We start from the raw sequence: 19,884 nt of genomic DNA on the forward strand, positions 1-19,884 counted from the left end.
GGTTTTGAGGTTCCTTTCTTATTTGTTCTGTGGGATTATTGGAGCAGAAGTTTGTAAGTTGTTCAATCCTTTGTTTGGGCTGTTTTTTCTTGTAAGATGAGTATGATATGATTATTCCTTTTATTACTGTTTCCCAGAGTAATCATGGTGATATTTCTGGAGAGTCGTTCATCTGCAGGAAGGACACCAACTCTTCAGTTAAGTCTTGTAGTAATGATGTATTAGAACACCATCTCATTGGGGGTTTGATTTGTGTCTGGATGTTTATACTGAGAGAGACAGGAGCGTGGCCACTAATGGTGATGGGATTCATTTTGTTGTTGTGGATGTTCTGAGTTAGTGAGGTGCTGATCAGAAAAAGGTCAGTTCAAGAGGAAGAGTGGTGAAGAGGGTAGAAATAAGAATATTCACGTGATGAAGGGTTTATCATTCTCCAACTATCACCAAGTCCTTTGTCGTTCATGTATTGTTTGATTGTTTTGGTAGAGTGCCAGTGTCTTGTATTGCCGCGGGTGCTTGAGCGGTCAATTGTGGGGTCTGTAACTGTATTAAAGTCTCCTGCAATTATTATGTCTGAGTCATTTAACAGGAAGAAAAATTAGTGAAAAAATGACAGTTTGTCGTTATTGGGTCCATAGATGTTGGCGAGTGTGTATTTTATGTTATTTATTGATATATTAATGATGATATATATCTTCCTTCTGGATCTATTATCGATGTGTTGTGAATTAAAGGTATGTTTTTGTTTATTAGGATTGAGAGGCCTTTCTGTTTACGGTTGTATGTTGCGAAGAATATTTTATTGAATTGTTTCGGTTGTAGTGAGTGTAACTCTGAGTGCGTTAGTGTTCTGGTTCGGCTGAGCCACAAAAACCACACAGGGTTTGAAAAACATCATGAAACTAAATCAAAAAACTAGTTCTTTGTAGGAATTGTATTATATAAATACACCAACATTTTATTCTGGACTGGACTGAGGAAAATGTAAGTGTTGTAAAAAATAATACAAATGAATTCAGTCCAGTTGATGATCAAACTGACACTTAACCAGTCACTAACGTCTGTCAGCGGCACCTTTGAAGAACAGACGTGATTACACTTCAAAGATCTTCCACTCTGAGCTTTCTTTATGTCGGAGCAACATTAACTTAGCTATAGAAAGTTCAAGGGTCATTTACTTATCATCCTACACCAGCTCTGTGATAAAATGAGACTCATAATCCCTTAGAATATAAGTATTTTATGGTGAGGTGTGGATGATGAGACCTCGTGACTAACGAAGCTGCTCTGTCCTCAGATGATACTTCTGAATCTCTTGTCAGCAGGATGAACACATTAAGGCTGTGGTGGGTGTTTTAATATCCTTTGGACTGTGCACACCATACAGATATCATGATGCTCAGGAAACCGAATCTTATAATGTCACTTGGTGTTGTAACATCAGTGCAAAGTGTTAATCATGAAAAGCAATAAAGTCCAAGTTCTCAGGGCACGGCAGTGACACTTCCAGTACAGTCACTCCTTCCACCTTGAGATAAGCGTTTTGAGATTAGATATATCTGTACTTTTCAAAAACAAGTTTAGAAAATGCTGCATGGGAAGTAAAAACAGGAAATTGTACAGTGTAACGAGAGATTGAACGCAGCCAGGAGGGAAAAAGGCAGATAAAAGAACATAAACAATAGAAGACCCTAACCCCAAGACTCAGGTTGATTCTGATGCCTGATTCTCATTGGAAGATCAAGAGGAGGTACACTCTCTACCAAACACATGAAGAAACTTAACTTTATATCCTCCAGTTGTCCTGTTTTACACTCAGAGATCAACAGCTCAGACATTATGTCTCTTAATGCCACACAGAACTTGTGATAAACACAGTTTACCTACGAAACAAACATCAGTCCACCTCCTGTGAGCAGCTGGACGTGATGACCTCAACAACGATAAAGTGGAAGAGAAAATAAAAGGCTAAATGCCCTAAAATGTCAAATTAACTTTAATAAAATTGATGAAAGATCATCAACAGATACAACAGAGACGAAACAATACCAGTCAAAAGTCATCCAGATATCCTCCAGTTCCTTCATCAGAGCGCCGTCTGAATGTTTCCCTGCAGGACCAAAACTTAAAACACAGGTTGTATTTACAGCTACACAACTAACCAAAGAAGGAAATCCAGTATTGTGACAACAACTTCTGATTGATTAACAGATCACATATTCAGATGTTTTTTGTTGACCGGTAACAATGTTTGTTAGTTTTTATACGATTGCCAATAAATAAATATATTTTCAAAATGTGCTTCTTTGGCTCTGATGCAGCATGTAATCTGAAAAGAAGTAACTGAAGTTGTTAAAGTAAATGTAGTGAAAAAAAGAACAATATTTGCCTCCAAAATGGAAATATTAAGTTGCAGAAATCAGGCAATCAGGAAATCCTCAAGTACACTCAAAGTACCTCAACAGTGTTCTTGAATACAGAACTTGAGTAAATGTATTTGTTATTTAATGCAAATTTAAAGCTGTTGGACGGCAGCAGCACATCTGACTCTCTCTGCTCTTGAACACCTGCAGCTTTACAACTTCATTCAGTCTGAACAGGTAGAAACGACCTCCCATATAAATAACGCAGTTCACCAGCGCGGCACAGTCACACCTTCTTGTTCCAGACTGATCAGCTTCTCCATTGATTACCAGACACAGCTGGTTGAGGAATCACATCATGGAGGTCAAACTGTTGGTTTGTGTTGTTGTGGCTTTAGCAGTTACAGGTGAGTGCTGTTAATATCGTCTCAGTACAGAAACAGTGTTTTAATCTGATTTATTTAGTATTTATCATGAAAAGACGTCTGAATCATGTATGAATCAGAATGTAACCTTCTGTTCAACAAAGTACTACTCTATAGTCGGTCTATTGTGTTTTCAGCTGTAAATAATCATCTTTTCCAATAGACATCGTTTTGTATGAAGGGTGTGTTCAGTACATGGATAATTATACTCCTTTCATTTCATTAAAATCAACATTATCGGAAAAAATAGAAAATTAAAGACAGAATTATGAGAAAAAGTCACGATTATAAGAAAAAGGTCAGAATGATAAGAAAGTCAGAAGTCAGAATTAAAGTCAGAACTTTTAACTTTAAACCACTTTTCTAACAACTTCTTCTGAAATGTTTGATTTTCTGAGTGATGACATGTATGATGAGATTTTAAATTTGCTGTCCAAAATAAAAAATAATATCACGTTTTATTCTTTGTCTCTCCCACAGGAGGCAACGCACAGTTAAATGGTGAGTTACGTTCTTTTACTTCAGTTTCTCTGTTTAAAGGTTTAAAACAGTCCAGGTTTGAATAATGTGCAGCAGGTTTTAGCTGCAGTAGTTTGAGAGTGAAGCACTTCTTATTTCTACACAGAAGTTGGTTAAAGGGTCACAAAATCTGTGTGAGACACTCAGGACGAGTCTTCATAACGTTGATGATCAGATGACACAATACCTCTAAAACTGACTTTATGTTAGCTCCTGCTCTGCTTCAAGCAGATGCTAACTTGCTAACATTAGCTCGCACATTTTGATAAAGCTGCTTTTCATGCATTCATTGACCTTCTTAAGGAGAGTGAGATGAGAAGATCAGTATCAATCTGTTGTCTGCGTGTTACGTAAAGATCTGGAGGCAGGAGGGGATTAGCTTAGCTTAGCATAAAGAGTGGAAGCAGGGGGAAACAGTTAACCTAGCTAGATGATGATGATGATGATGATTACCACACTGAAAAAACAAGAAACATGACTGACCTGCAGCCCTGACATGAACTCTGACTGTCTCTCTCCAGTTTGTGGCCAGGCACCGCTCAACACCAACACCAGGATCGTAGGGGGGCACACTGCTGTCGCAGGGGCCTGGCCCTGGCAGGTCAGTCTGCAGGTTTTGGGCCAGCATCGGTGTGGAGGCTCCCTGATCAACAACCAGTGGGTCCTGACTGCTGCTCAGTGTGTGAGCGGGTGAGCTCTGATCCTGTCACATGACTCAGCACCTCACCTGTCTGAAAACAGGGAGCTACTGACAAAAACACTGCTAACAGTCAAATAAATATAGAAAGAAATAAATAAAACAAAAAAATAAGACCATTGAAGACATTGAAATTACTTCTAATATATATTAGAAACAAATCCTGTAAAAATCGTTTTTCCTTTTATTTCTTTAGTTTGATCATTATTATGTGGCCGATTGCAAGTGACACAGATCCTATACACATCTTTGCTTTTTCCTTTAACTTCTTTAGTTTGATTATTATCATGATTGCACAGAGAGGTTTGGTGCACATGGCGTGAGAGTCTCAGTTTTCTAGCGTGGTTGTGTGTGAGCAGTTATCTGGTCATCTAACCAACAGAGGTTACGAGTGATAAAGTTTCCTTTGGGTGCCTGTAACCACAAAACAAAATGGTTTCATAGTTTTATCCACTGATAAGGACACAACATCACCATTGACATAAGAATCTTCTAGCATCTGTCTTTTTCCCTAGGCGTGTCCTGTATATGACTTATCAATAAAACTATTAAATGTTAGTAAGGCTGTGTGTGTCTTTCGGTCATTGGATAGTCACATGTCTCAACTCCAAAAATCATGTACATTTTTTTTTTTACAGTTTTATTGATAAACCACCTACAGTAACCCCTTGTTAAAATGACAGTAACTGAAGGTTTACATGTCCGATGTTGTAATATCTTTATCCAAACACATAACTATCAAATTATGTGGTCTGAAACTAAACCCAGAGGACACTGTATCGCTCCATGGCACATCAGTCAGACACACGCCCAACAAACAAACAGTGGTCCATAAAGAAGGCAACAAAACGACGGTAGAGTCAACACACTCAAAGATTCATGTACAGTTGGCTACACCTGGTCTGGACAATATGAACGCATGTTCAACAAGTCATAAAGAGGTTTTACTGTAATTATTTTTAACTTGAAAGTTCTCTGACGCGTTTTTCTCAGCAGATAACACAGAAACGTAACAAGTTACTTTTTAATGGCAGTAATCTTGTCACGTAATGAGTTACTTTTCAAGTACTCCACATTACCCAACACTGCTTATAATGACTCCAATTCAGTCACTTGGTAGGTGAGAGGCGGATTCTTGACGCGTTGCCATCGGACAGAAATGAGAGTTTCTCTTAGAGTTTCTTGTTGTCGTTTATTGAAAGTTGCACATGAATACTGGTACTTTCATTTTAGGACTTTGAGGTATATGCTGATATTTCTTGTCTTATGGCTTAACGATGGCTTAACGGTACAATTCGTGTGCTCCCTTCATCTACTACCCAAAACTAATCTTAAATGATCTATATATACACCTGGTGTGACACCAACCAAACTCCCCCCAGTGGTCAAAACAAACACACACACACAAATGGCTCCGACACTGCTGAAAAGACAAACACAGCTGCCGTACTCATAATGTTTGCACTTCTGTAACAGTGTTGGACTCATTCTGGACAGTTTACAAACAGAGATATCACTTTTCTTTTTCCACACACTCTTCTTCATTTTCTGAACCTGGTGCCTACATTACCCACAGTGCAACTCAGCCACTAAGTGACATCATTGGAGGCAGTTTATCAGATCACGTGCAGCTTCCTCTGGAGCTGCAAAATCCTTTTTTTTACTTTCTTCACACATGCAGTCATCCTCCCTGTAAACACACGTTGATGTGGAAAATTCTGACTTCATTTTGAATTATAGTGTCATTTCCCACAGTGAGCCTTCTGTTCCACTGTGGCTGCTGATAACTGACATTTTGAAATAAAAGGCTTAATATAGAGGAAACTAACATCATAAAGTGTAGAACAATGAACATATAACAGAATAAAACTTTATACATATCAGTGAACTCTGATAACAACCACATTTCTCATGGTGTCTTATTGATTGAACATAATTAACAGTCACAGCAGAGTAGAAACATTTAATCATGTTGTCTCTTCTGTTTCTCAGCCTGACTGCATCCAGTTTTAGGGTTATCCTCGGACGTGACTCACTACAAACCACGAGCCCTAACGAGCTGATCCTCACCGTGTCCCGGCTCGTCAGCCATCCAAACTTCAATAGCAGGACATTCGACAATGACATAGCCTTGGTGCAGCTCTCTTCAACTGTTACGTTCACCAACTACATCAGGCCGGTGTGTCTGGCGGCAGATCGTAGCGTCTTCAACTCCGGGTCGAGCTGCTGGGTCACCGGATGGGGAAATATCAGAACTGGCAGTAAGAATTTATTCTTAGTTTCTAAATGTATTGTTCGTGTTGAATGATTGTACAGATCAAAAATGATCAAAATTCTCCGCAAGACGACACAAAGATATAAATCAGTGGCACAAGAAGAGAGGAGTTAAAGTACAAAATAATTAGCATCAAATTATACTTAGACAGAGGAGTCAGAGACCACACAGTCTGTCCTCCAGTAGAAGTACTGATCCAGCTTCTTTTCTCCAGTAAAGTAATAGATTACAGGCTCTGACATGTACTCAGAGTATCAGAGTAAAAAGTCTCCCTCTGAAGGACATTTGTGGTCAAAGCTAACTGAAGCTCACGTCATATTAATAGAATTCAAAGACTATTAAAGTTAAAGGTCGAATCAGTAGGATTTGTCCCAGCTGTTCCTGAATGCACCACAAAGACAGTTGATTGTTGAGTCTCATTCCCAGGACGTCAAATAGACACATGTTGGGTTGGTAAAGCGTCCCGGGCAGCAACAAGGTGAAGCGCCTCACAGTGTCGCCCAGCCATGACGACAGACGTCTTCTCTTCTGATCAAATCCTGTTCGTGACGCCAAATTAATGTTGAAGATAAAGTATTCTTTGGGAAAAATTGTTACAATAATTCTGCTGTAATTTAAAACTGGAGTAAGGAGATCTGAGTCATCTCAAAGTTCAAACAAGGTTTTAATCTTGTACAAGAGCAGGTCTGTTACAAAGTGAAGACTCAGTGTCTGAGGAGAAAAGCATGGTATTTATCTGTCTCTGTGGGGGTGTTTTCACTCGGATAATTACAAATGTATTCCCTCCTGCACTTAAGGAAATAGTTCCCAGAGAGAGAAGTGATAACCTTCAGTGATTATTCAATACCATACACGGGTCATAAAACAACCTAAAATGAGGTCACAGATCACAGGTTACAGGTCATGTTAAACAGTTACATTGACCATTCCTGTGTAAGACTTCACTCCACATCTCCCCTCATGAAGCACAACATTTCCATCACAGAAATGCAGACAGGGAAGCTTGTGTATAGGAAGAAGTTTAATTGCAACAGAACTGAAAGTTTGTATGAGTGTACATCCTCTTTATACAGAATCAAATAATTAAGGATTGAATGCAGGAAGACATCTGTTTCTTGTTTATGTACTTTTGGTACACGCACATTTACTGAAACATGAATTTGGTCTTAATAATACATTTATACACTATGTCCCAAATATATTCAGTACTGCAAAAACACAATATCAGTCATCTGGTTCTAAATGGAAGCCAGTAAAACAGTTTGTCAAGAAAGAACACATTTTTAATTATCCAACCTGAAGATCACAATAAGCAAATAACAGAACTCATACAGAACTCCAGGCACACCGCCATCTGATGTGTTTTCATGGTGTTCTGTGACTCAGAGGAAAAACATATATCAGATAAAATATATAAAATATTTAGAATGTCTTCTTCTTCCTCAGCTCATCTTCCTCATCCAGAGAGGCTGCAGCAGGTGAGCACCCCCATCGTGTCCAATGAAGAATGTAACGACGTGTTTGGAATTGTCACCAACAACATGATGTGCACCGGGACGAGCGGCGGAGGAACCGGCACCTGCATGGTGAGTGTGTCTGCAAAACGCTTGACATGAAAACACTTTAAAGTAAAAGTTTGACATTTGGTTAATGTTTTGCTGTTATTACTCAGTGCTGTATCGTAGACAACTGGACTGGTTTCAGTTTGTTGAAGACGTTTCACCTCTCATCCCAGAGGCTTCATCAGTTTTAACTAACTGGAGGGAAGCTGCAGGCTTTTACACCCTGTGTGGGAGTGTCCTTACAGAGTCGGACACAGGACACGTGTGAGCTTCAGGACCATTTCGGCCACTTGTGGGTCTTTGACCCGACCGGCCCTCATGTGGGTTGCTGGGGGGCAACTCGTCTCATCCACCTACAATGCTGTGCTGAGTTCTCTCCCCAAACAGCTTAACAACCATTCACACTCGGCTCACCGAGCCCGAACATCCCACATGAAGGCCAGCTGAGTCAACGACTCTGAAACTCAGAGCTCAAGAACTATTTTAACACAATATCTTTACTTTTATTCAAGCAGGACCTTTGGGTACTTTGGGGTAATTAGTACTAAAGTAACTAAAGTGTTTAAATTAACGAAGAAGAGTAAAAAGTACAATATTTTCTTCTGAACTGTGGTGGAGTGAAAGTATAAAGTAAACAGAAAAGTGAAATACTCAGTATTAGTAACTTCGTCCCTCTGTTTGCTGCTGGTGTAACTGAACCTTGTGTCTCTGTGCAGGGGGATGCAGGCGGCCCGTTGGTGAGGAAATCCAACACTACATGGGTTCAGGGTGGAGTGGTGAGTTTTGTAAGTGCAGCAGGCTGTGCGCTGCCCAAAATCCCGTCAGGCTACGCCCGAGTATCCCAGTACGAGTCCTGGATCAAGAGCCAGATCCCCACCAACACGCCCGGCTTCATCATCTCTGGAGCCGCTCAGCTCTCAGCTCCTCTGCTGCTGTCCGTCTCACTGCTCCTCTCCTCGCTCTCTGTCCTCTCATAGAAGGCTTTGTAAGAGATGTCTAGTTATACTTTTGATTGGATTATTATTGATTGAAATTATCATTTTGTCCTCAAAATGTCAGAAAATACAGAAAAATGTCCATCATAAGACCAACAGACGATAAATGAGCTTTTGTTTAACTGTGTCCGATGGTGAAAATATGAGTTTTATTATAGAAGAATTAAAGATTATGTCAAACCAGGTCTCAAACATAAACTGTGTCATGTGTTCAGAAGATTCAAAGACATTCACTTTTCACAATTTTCACAATTTAGTGAAACTGCTGATCTTTAGTTTCAGCGCTGGTACACAGAATATCTGTAATTCAAGTGACACCCCTCAATACTGTTGCTGCTCAGAGGTGAAGCTGTATTGATAAAAAACACTGATACAGAGTACTGAAATTAATCAGGGAGCAACTCTAACACTCAAAAACAAGATTGTTTTTGAGTGTTCCGAAAAGAGAGCCGAGAGAAAAGATTCCACAAAAAAAATGATACAATAAAACTTTGTTTGCACTAAAATTCATTCTGCATTCTTAGTCAGTTCTTCAGGTCAAGAAATTCCCCCTCAGGTTGTCATGACTCTAGAGTCATGTCTTTGTTATGTTCTGATTATGGATTTACACTACTCACAATAAGTTAGGGATATTGTGAGAGACTCAGTGGATTTCATACATACGGTGTTTGTTTCACTTCAGAGAGTTTTGGGATAGGGAGGCAATTGTATTGGGGTGAGACACACCTCATGTTGTGTTTTCCACGTAATGGTCTCACTGTGTACAGTGTGCCTTACATACTGGGGCCAATACCAAAAAACTAAAAGACAACCCTTTTCAATGTGGCATCAATTTCAACATTCTGAGGGTATAAAAAGCTGGTATTGTCAGTAAGTCATTCCAAGTTCATCATTCAAACAGCCATGAACACACGACGTCACTTAACGGACAAGCAGCGCCACCTGGCCATAGCGCGCCTTCGGGTCGGTGGCAGGCAGTCAGATGCTGCTCGTGAAAGTGGTGTGTCTCAAAGTGTCATCAGCAGACTTGCATCAAGACACAGAACTACTGACAGAGTTCGTGACAGACCCAGGAGTGGAGCCCCACGAGTGACAGACCGCAACGCTGACCAGTACCTAAGGACCTATGCACTCAGACATCGTTATGCAACTGCCACACAGCTGCAGGCCCAGTTACGAGATGTGAGGGGTACTAGGGTTTCCAGACAAACCATTCCAAACCGACTCCACCGCTTTGGCTTGAATGCCAGACGACCGTTGCAGGTGACTCCACTGACACCAAGACACCGCCGTGAACGTTTGCAGTGGGCACAAGACCATGTGACCTGGACAATGCAGCAGTGGTCTACCGTCCTGTTCACTGATGAGTGTCGGGTCGCCTTGCACAGAAATGATGGTCGTCAGCGTTGCTGGAGAAGGCGAGGTGAGCGATACGCCGAGGTCAACATGGTCCCCAGGGTTCCCTTTGGTGGAGGAGGTGCAACAGTCTCGGCAGGCATCACCAGTCAGCGCAAAACAGATTTGGTTATTGTAGATGGCTCAGTCACTGCACGTTCTTACCTCAGAGACATCATAGAACCCATCATCATCCCCCAATTCCGCCAGCACACCCCCAACTTTCTGTTCATGGATGATGATGCTCCACCACATCGTGCCAGAATTGTCACAGCTCGACTTCAGGAAGTGGGAGTGCCTCATATGGTATGGCCAGCAATGTCCCCTGACCTGAACCCCATAGAGCACATCTGGGACCAGCTGAAGCAGAGACTGGATGATCGTACCCCACCCCCACGTGACCTGGCAGAACTGCGTGTAGCACTTGTGGAGGAGTGGAACGCATTGCCTCAGAACAACATCATGAGGCTAGTGAGGAGCATGAGACGTCGCTGTCAAGCTGTCATTGTGGCAAATGGTGGAAACACCCGCTACTGACATTGTCAATTTTTGTTATTTGGGGCTATCCTTGTTATTGTCTAAATTTTTGGGGGTAATAAATATTAAACTAATGAAAATGGTTTTTCTTCTCATTCATTATTAGTAATATCAAAGGGAACTTTTACTTATTTCATTAAAATTCAGACCAAATAGGAAAAGCACTCATGTAAATAACAATATCCCTAACTTATTGTGAGTAGTGTATGTCTTTGTGCCGTGTCTTGTTGTTTCTTTGTTTTGATTTTCCATGCCCCTCTTTGTCCTTTAAGTTTCTCCTATGTTCTCCCCTCTGTCTCCCTCTGTCTGTTGTATTGTTCCCTTCATGTTTTCTCATGTGCTCCTCCCCCTCATTACCTCACCTGGCCTCCTCCCTGTTCTCTCCTCACCTGTTCCTCGTCTGTTCATCAGCGTCTGCATATTTAGTCTGTGTCTTCCCTTCACTCCTTGTCCTGTCATTGTATTCTATCTGCTTCCATGCGCCTGCTTATGCTCTTGTCTGTTCCCAGTTCCCCATGGTATGTGTTTTTGGACGTGAATTTTAGTGATGGCGAGATGAAGCTTCATGAAGCATTGAAGCTTTCCATCCAATTGGTTCACATATGGGCCGAAGCTTCATGGTGCTTCATTTGTTCTACTGTGCCATCAAGTGGACAATGAATGCATAACAGGCAGAGTGATTATAATGACACCATGGCTTTGGTGTATGAAGCTTTGAATTGAATTGTGCTTAAATGATAATGCAAATAAACAAATAATATACTCATTATAGTGTCTGGTTTTCTGATAGAATGATGACAGAGGGGAAAGTTGAAACAAACTAGGGAGAGGGTTGTGATGTGAATGTGTTACTCGGGACAAAATGTAACACATACAATGAGGAAATTGTATTAATTTTTATTTAAAAACAACAACTTCTCCACTGTGCTGGGCTTCGGGCGGTTTCTTTTTTTTTTTTTTAAGATTTTTTTCCAGTCATAGACACCTTTATTTATGACAGCGGATAGATTGGAAAAATGGGAGAGAGAGGGGGTGTGACATGCAGCAAATGTACTCCGGCCAGGATTCGATCTGGGGTCCGCTGCGTTTATGACATGCGCTCTAACCACTCAACTACCTGTGAGCACAATTTTTTTTTTTTATAGGATTTGAGGTGACGGTGGACCTCCATTGAATTTCGGTGCCCCTCATATTTCGAATCACACGCCAAAGCCGCAAACCTGAATCAGTCGCGTGGTACAGCCGGCTCGCGAGGCTTCGAACGTCACTACATACATCATCGACACAAGCCTCGATACGTGCTTCACAAAAATCTTTCTGGACTAGTCGACACAGCCTCGACACGGAAGACACATCACTAGTGAATTTTGCATTTTGCCTTTTGATTTGATCTTTGCTTTTGATTTGAACTCTGTACTTTTGGTTGTTTAGCTATTTTGGTTGCTACTTTGCTTTTGTCCCTTTTGTCTAGTTTTTGGTCTAGCTCCCTTTTGTTATTTGTTCTTGTTCCGCTTTAAATCAAAGCTCGCCTTTTGTTTCCATATATCTTTGCCTCCTGTGTGTAATTGCATTTGGGCCCAACTCCTATCTCCAAAGCCTTTTAGTTTTTCCCCCTTTAACCTAAACGTGCAGGTCAAATGTACAGTTCAACAGATGACACGTATTCGTATAGAGTTACAAAGCACATCACATAATATCCTCAGAGATCATAGAGGTGTCATGAAAATCCATCAAAAAGGCTGTATCAGTGCTGTAAAAGTGTGTAAATTGAATCATCACCTGAACCACGACACCGTCAGTAGCAACAGTCGAAAACTATCATATAAAAGTTTTTCCAAAACCGAGCTGCAGTGATTTGCTTTTCCAGCATCAGTTTTACTGTGCAGAGTAGAGCCGAGCTGCCCCAGTGATGGACCTGCTCCAGGCGTGTTGCAGTGATGTTTCGTGAACTGCAGCTGACCCGTAACAAACACCCGTCTCCCCCTCAAATCTATACTCAACTCATGTCTGTGCAGGAAACCTGAGAGAAAGAGGTTTTTAGAAGTTAGTGTGTTCAGCTCTCAGTACTTTTGTAGCTTCTTACTGAATCTCTTTACTTCCCCTCGTCCCGTTTGTTCTTTCAAACATCTGCTGCGTTTGACTGTTTCATCGTGTTCACTTTCAGCTCAGTCGTGTTTAGTTTGTGCAGCTGAAAACACATTTCCTGTAATGCTGCTTCGTAATAACACCTTCAAATGACTAAATATCGGGGTTTTCACTGCAAAGTAGTTGTAGTAAATGAAACGTGTTTGTAACTGAATTCTCAAATTTGTGTGGGAGGTGAATCTTAGCCAGGAATGACTGACTTGAGGAAATTGAGAGTCCTCGGGTGGGGTTGTGATTCGCCTCAAGGGCTTGGACTTTCAGCAGGAAGGGAAAGGCAAGCCATGGAAAGACCTGACCCTCTCCATCTCACCAACATTTAAGTATTTCGAACCAGGCCTCAGCTCTTTTAGAGTAATTTGTTATTTACAGTATTGTGATTTTATCAATAAGGAATTTTAAATGAAATAGGTATTGAGCTGTATGCTTTACCCTTGCTAAAGTCTATGCAATAAAACCAACATAATATAGTTAAAGTAAAAGTTGTGGACATTGATTTTATGTCTCTTTGATGGAAGTAAACAGTTAGGTGTCAAGTGTGCAAAATATCTTAAAGGTTCTTAATGGTTACTTACAGCCTACCAAATTGAAACAGTCCCTTGGGTTTACCAAAAGCCATCAGACCAAATGCACAGGTCATTTAAAGGAAAGCTGCCATTAACAGTCACCGCTGTATCTGACTCAAGGGCTATTCATGTCAGGTGCCACACCAGAGGAAGCAGGGTAGACATTGGACTCAGGCAGGGAGATGCTAGGTGAGTCTCCTCACTACCAGCGTAAGAACTCCCTACTTAAATTCTCACTTTTAAAGCAACCTCTTGTAGGTTTAGGGACCTAACCCTTTATAACGGAGAGCTGGTCCAGTGCCTCCTGGATAGGGGCAAATTCGGGATCTAACATGTGGCACCCAACATGAAAAAAGAGCCCCAGTGGAGAGCCAGCAGCTGCTTGTGCGAGTCGACCCGAGAAAGGCATGCAACGGAGGTCGGTTTCTGCCGAACGCCAGTGCTAAAAAGATCCGCAGAGGCATGGGGAATCTCAGGGTGACCAGCCAGAGTTAGCTGAGTCACCAGACCCACAGAAGCCCGCAGGAAGTCGGCGTGGTAGCCGACACAAGTCAAAGGACACAGAGCCAAGTCTGGTTAACAGGGCAGAATAGCCCAGCAGTCTGCCGATCATCCCTGACACGACGCGCTAAGAGAGGCTTTGAGAGGCAGGCGACTCGAAACGACAAAAGAGATGACATGGCTGACAGACATCAGCCACATGAAGGATCGGACCTGGAGACCTTGGACTTGGTCGAGAAGGCGGACAAGGTAGCCAGAGCAACAGGAGCAACCCACAGGCTCCCCTGCAGCGTAATCCTGAGGGGAGATGGGGTGGACCGCTTTGTACAGCAGAAAAAATGTGTCTACACAGGGCACAGAGGACAAAGGGTGGATGGCTTAACTATAAAGAGCATCGTCCCCTAGGGATCAGTCTGCATGGATGTGGGTGGCCCCCTTGGGAGTGACAGGGGAGAAAGGTGAGAAATACCTCCTGGTGTTAGTAGATTCGATGTCAGGATATGTGGTTGTGAGACCAGTACAAAAGGCTAATGAAAGCAGTGTCATTTGTATGGTCAATGGTAAAAATGTCAACATGAGGGAGTAATGAGAATCTACTTGTCACCCTACACCCACTGAGCTAGTGGGATAGTGGAATGAACCATCGGGCTGGAAAAGAACTGGTTGGGCAAGAATGCTGTGGAGGTGAGCGTGGTCGGGGTGCGACTGTGGGAGAGAGAGAGAGGTGGAGAGCGCTCAGGAGAACAGAGCCAGGTGAGTGATTAACAGAGCTGGCACCCAGTTACTAATCACTCACTCCCTTTAAATGCAGTAGCACGCTGGCCCACGGAGGGGGAGATGCTCTGGAGAACATACGTGGAGGCTGTCAGTAAAGGACCAGACCGAGACGCATGAGCCGCGTTCAGGCCCGGACTGTATGATTGTGGTGAAAAGATTTAAGCTAAATACAAAGCTTAAATCAAGACACTGTGTGCATTTGTACCCGCTGAGACGACTCACCATAGCCAGAAACGGCTACAAATGCCAATTCCAAAGAATGGAGTATGCAGGCATTGATTGTTGGGCGAGCCCTGAATGACAGACGTCGTGCCAAGAGACCCTCCCCAGTGGAGGAACTGAATCAAAGCCCATTTACGTCACTTAAGTGGAGTGCGGCACTGGAGATACGAAGACAGCTCCGAACCTGAAAGTCCCATTTCAAGTTGGACAGCTCGTGTGGATCAAGGCATGTGACCATCTAACTGGTACAGCAGTAAAAGCAAAGTATGAAGTATCTGACATTGTAGAGCAGATACTGGATAGTAATACAGCACTGTTAAAGAAGAAAAGAATCCAGGGAGTGGAGCAGCGTAAGGCGATTCCTAGCAAGAAGAAGACCAGGAACCAAAAATGGCCAGCAGCACACAGCACCTGCCATCCTACATCAGACTGGCCACTGTATATGGGGTGGTCGCCATGAAAAGAACTACCTCGGGACTCTGGACAGGCAGAGCCCTGAGGAGGATTCCTGTCAGAAGAGAAGGAGTAATTGGAGTGGAGTGAAGTAAAGAACTGTTTTGTAGTATGCATAAAGCCCACTACATTGACGGTCCAATGGGAAGGACCACATCATGAAAAACCTACAAGGCTCAACAGGACCAGAAGAGCGTTCAAAGGTATGGACTACAAGCCTGTAAAAGTCATGGATGCCTACATCTATTAAATATGTCAAGTAACAGGCCTGCTTTGACTGATTTTTCTCACTCAATGGGATCTCAGGGGGACAAAGCAAGAACTGTCTGAGTGTGCCTGCCAGTGGGACGGTGAATACGTCCAGTACTGTAGTGGTTGTTCCCTCTAGCTCAAGTGTGGGAGGCTGCTACCGGTCGGCCAAGCAAGAGGATGGCAGGGGAGAATCCTCTGGAGTCATTCAACCTGCCACCGGACGGTGAGATTTTAAGCAAGGCTTCTGCTACGAGAGGCGCGACTTGCCAGGATGAAGCAAAAGCACCAAGAAGTCCCTTCAGTAAACCCAGGGAAGGTGGTGGTAGTTCGAGCAGCTTGGCCGTACAGTTTGGCCATACAGTTGGATGGGATGTATCGTGGGAGATCACCAACTAGGGGAACTTGATCGAAGAGGTTGTTAAAAACCAGGATGCCCCACTGGAGGATTTATCAGAGGTCCCTCGAGAGGAAGGAGCCAAGGGCACAAATTTATACTTCTGGACCACTGGCCTCGATGCCTGGGGTAATACTGGGGTAAAACCAGAAGAACAGATGTGATTACACTTCAACAAACATATTAAGGATGTGGTGGGTGTTTTAGTATCTTTTGGACTGAGCACGCATCACAGATATCATGATGCCCAAGAAACAGAAATTAATGATGTCACTTGTCACGTGTTGTAACGTCAGAGTGTGCTTTATGTTTTGTTTAGCCAGTTGATTTATGCATCCACAACTTGAGGGAGAGCGCGGCTAATGGATGGCAGTGATATGCCCACCCTGTCCCCCAGCTCCTGTTGAAATGTTCCAGTTGCCAAAAAGCAGAGGGTCGACAGTACCTGCACATGCGGAGGGACAGGGTTGGACCGAAGTGTGTGGCTCCAAGTGGTTGCATAGATCTACAGGTAAAACATTAGAATATCGTTCGAAAGTTTATTTCAGTAATTCAACTTAAAAGGTGAAACTAATATATTATATAGACTCATTGCATTCACAGTGAGGTATTGCAAGCCTTTATTTGTTATAATTTTGATGATTACTGCTTACAGCTTATGAAAACCCCAAATTCAAAATCTCAGAAAATTACAATATTGTGAAAAGGTTCAATATTATAGGCTCGAAGTGTCACACTCTAATCAGCTGATTAATCCAAAACACCTGCAGAGGGTTCCTGAGCCTTTAAATGGTCTCTCAGTCTGGTTCAGTAGAATTCACAATCATGAGGAAGACTGCTGACCTGACAGTTGTGCAGAAAACCATCATTGACACCCTCGAGGGAAAGCCTCAAAAGGTAATTGCAAAAGAAGTTGGATGTTCTCAAAGTGCTGTATCAAAGCACATTAATAGAAAGTTAAGTGGAAGGGAAAAGTGAGGAAGAAAAAGGTGCACAAGCAGCAGGGATGCCCACAGCCTGGAAAGGATTGTCAGGAAAAGGCCACTCAAAAGCGTGGGGGAGCTTCACAAGGAGTGGACTGAGGCTGGAGTTACTGCATCAAGAGCCACCACACACAGACGGATCCTGGACAAGGGCTTCAAATGTCATATTCCTCTTGTCAAGCCGCTCCTGAACAACAAACAAAGTCAGAAGCGCCTTACCTGGGATAAAGAAAAAAGAACTGGTCTGTTGCTCAGTGGTCCAACGTCCTCTTTTTTGATGAGAGCAAATTTTGCATCTCATTTGGAAACCAAGGTCCCAGCGTCTGGAGGAAGAGTGGAGGGGCACACAATCCACGATGCTTGAAGTCAATTATGAAGTTTCCACAGTCAGTGTTGATTTGGGGAGCCATGTCATCTGCTGGTGTTGGTCCACTGTCTGGCGTTTCCACCTTACCCAACATATTGACTTCCCCACCCATACCAAAGGCCATATCCTCGACATAGTCTGCTCCGCCTCCCTACCCGTATCTCATCCCCATCCCCTCCCCTTCCCACTCTCTGATCATCTATGCATCATCTTCTCCGCTCCTCTACCCTCCCCCCATAATCCCAAAAAGTGCTCCATCTCCTACCGCATCATCAAACCAGTTAACCCACTCTCACTCTCCCAGCTCATATCCTCTGCCTTCCCCCCGGAGTCTGCCCCTTCTTCCCCTGACGACTATGTCATCACGCTCAACTCATGCCTTGCCCCCTGGAAAACTTCCTCTGTCTCATTCACCAACTCCGCCCCCTGGTACACCCCGGAACTCCGCACCATGAAACAGACTGGCCGCCAACTCGAATGACTACACAAATGAACCCGCCTCACCGTTCACGCTGAAGCCTATAAACATCACATCTCCTCCTACCGTAACGCTCTCCAAGCTGCTAAATCCGCCCACTTCTCCACCCTCATCAACAGCACCAACCGGAACCCCCGCATCCTGTTCTCCAATGTCAACAAACTGTTCCAGCCGCCGGACATCAATCCACCCTTCTTACCTGACCTCTGCAACTCTTTCCTCCTCGCCTTTAACAATAAAACTCCTCCACCACCACCATTCCAGACCTCCTACTTCCACCTCCGCCGCATCGCCAAAATCAGACATTGCCTCTCCCCCCCGCTGCTGAATCCCTTATCCATGCCTTCATCTCCTCACGTCTTGACTACTGCAACTCCCTCCTCACTGGCATCACCTCTCATCCCGTGAACAAATCACCCCCGTTCTCTACACTCTCCACTGGCTCCCCATCAAACAACGCAACGATTTCAAAATACTCCTCCTGACCTTCAAGGCTCTCCATCACCTGGCCCTAGGGGTGGGCGATATATATCGTTTGCAATAATATCGTCATTGTTGTTTTGACGAGGTGCAAATTTCCATTATCGAGTATTTAAATCACTTCGCCAAAAATATTGAACCGCACCCGGAAACTCCTCACATCCACTTAATACACGGTGCAGCATCGCTGTCTGCAGTATGGCAGGATTCAGTCACACACTTGTGGGCCTACGTGATCACATGACCTCTAGCTAGCATCCTCCTTTCAACAGTTTAGCAGCGCGTCGTGATGGCAGAGAGAAAATGCAGGCGCCTCCAGTCCCTGAAGCTACCGGTACTTCAGCTGATTGTTGTGTCCACTTGTTAGCTAGCGCCAAGCTAGGAACGGTCGCTACTTTCAAATTAAAAGCCCCCCGCTAAGAACCCAGTTCTGAACTCCGATGAGGTGCTCTTACTTTGAAGACAAATTCTTTGTCACTGTTCACAGCCGAACTTCGAGCTTCATGTCACGTCACATGTTTACACCGACCCCAGAGGTGTCTTTTGGAAAAGAAGGAATATTTTAGAATGACAGGGCAGCACATTGCCGCCCTAACCTTGGAGCAAATGTGCCGCCTTTTCTATCTAAATAGGGCTGTGGACAGACTGGTGTTTTTGGCTCATAATCTGAAGTACCGTAATCAGTGAACCGTTAGCCTAGAATGTTATTTGTTCAAAGTTCTGCAAAGTTTCTGGCATCTGTCCATAGCTGTAATAATACTGGGTATTTTTTCTATCTGATAATTGTGGATTTTTTTTCAACATTAATGTCATTTGTTTACAAATCTCTATATTTTTGTACAATATTTGAGAAAGAATGGAGAATGAAGTTAGTCATTTGTTTAATAAGGCCATAAGATAGACTTGATGATGCGCAATAATTCTCAAAATATGCATAGAGCACTTGTTACACTGTTACAAATACTACTGTTTTTATTTTATCATATGCTCTTGTTTGTCTGCACTGCAGCACAATTTACCTGACAGCTGAATGTTTACAGAATTAAATATTCCTACATTGTAGTTCAATTATTGAGTTCAAAAGTACAAAAATGGAGAGTCTTTCTTTTATTTGTACTTGAATGCTAAAGTTTAAAGAAAACAAATAAGTGTTTTCCTTCAAGTTGAAATCTATTCAACTTTTCACACCTCTGGGCAGTCGGAAAGAGAGTTTTTGAGAGCCCTCAGTGCTAAAAACGCGTTTGGTTGACACTAGAGATGCACCGATCAGGATTTTTGGGGCCGGTCACCGATCACCAAAAGCAGTATCTGCCGATCTCGATATTGCCGATCACCGATCACAGCGTCAAATCCATAAATTCTTCTATATTGTTGTCTTGTGTAACTTTCATATATTTAATTAATGATTCTTCTTACACAACATTGACATTGTATTATTAAGTATAAAAATTAGGAGATGAGAAAGTATCATGAATTGACCACCGTTTTATTGCAGGCTGAG

At 42.8% G+C, this 19,884-nt stretch overlaps 1 protein-coding gene across 1 annotated transcript; it reads left to right on the top strand.

Annotated features, from left to right (window-relative positions):
* Positions 1–2,626: 2,626 nt before the first annotated feature.
* On the top strand, positions 2,627–9,022 carry LOC115576240 (serine protease 27-like). The gene is made up of 6 exons (XM_030408748.1): positions 2,627–2,770; positions 3,269–3,289; positions 3,829–3,997; positions 5,997–6,265; positions 7,726–7,865; positions 8,558–9,022. The coding sequence occupies exons 1-6, from the start codon at positions 2,722–2,724 to the stop codon at positions 8,816–8,818; spliced, it is 909 nt and encodes a 302-aa protein (XP_030264608.1). The 5' UTR covers positions 2,627–2,721; the 3' UTR covers positions 8,819–9,022.
* Positions 9,023–19,884: the final 10,862 nt, after the last annotated feature.

The sequence above is a fragment of the Sparus aurata genome, chromosome 23 (genome assembly GCF_900880675.1).
Source record: "Sparus aurata chromosome 23, fSpaAur1.1, whole genome shotgun sequence".
NCBI lineage: Eukaryota > Metazoa > Chordata > Actinopteri > Spariformes > Sparidae > Sparus > Sparus aurata.

Bases quoted from the DNA above. Each gene is read 5' to 3' on its own strand.
- LOC115576240 (XM_030408748.1), top strand. From the start codon at position 2,722: ATGGAGGTCAAACTGTTGGTTTGTGTTGTTGTGGCTTTAGCAGTTACA. The intron at 2,771-3,268 runs GTGAGTGCTGTT...TCTCTCCCACAG, and splicing joins TGTGGCTTTAGCAGTTACAG to GAGGCAACGCACAGTTAAAT. The intron at 3,998-5,996 runs GTGAGCTCTGAT...TCTGTTTCTCAG, and splicing joins GCTGCTCAGTGTGTGAGCGG to CCTGACTGCATCCAGTTTTA.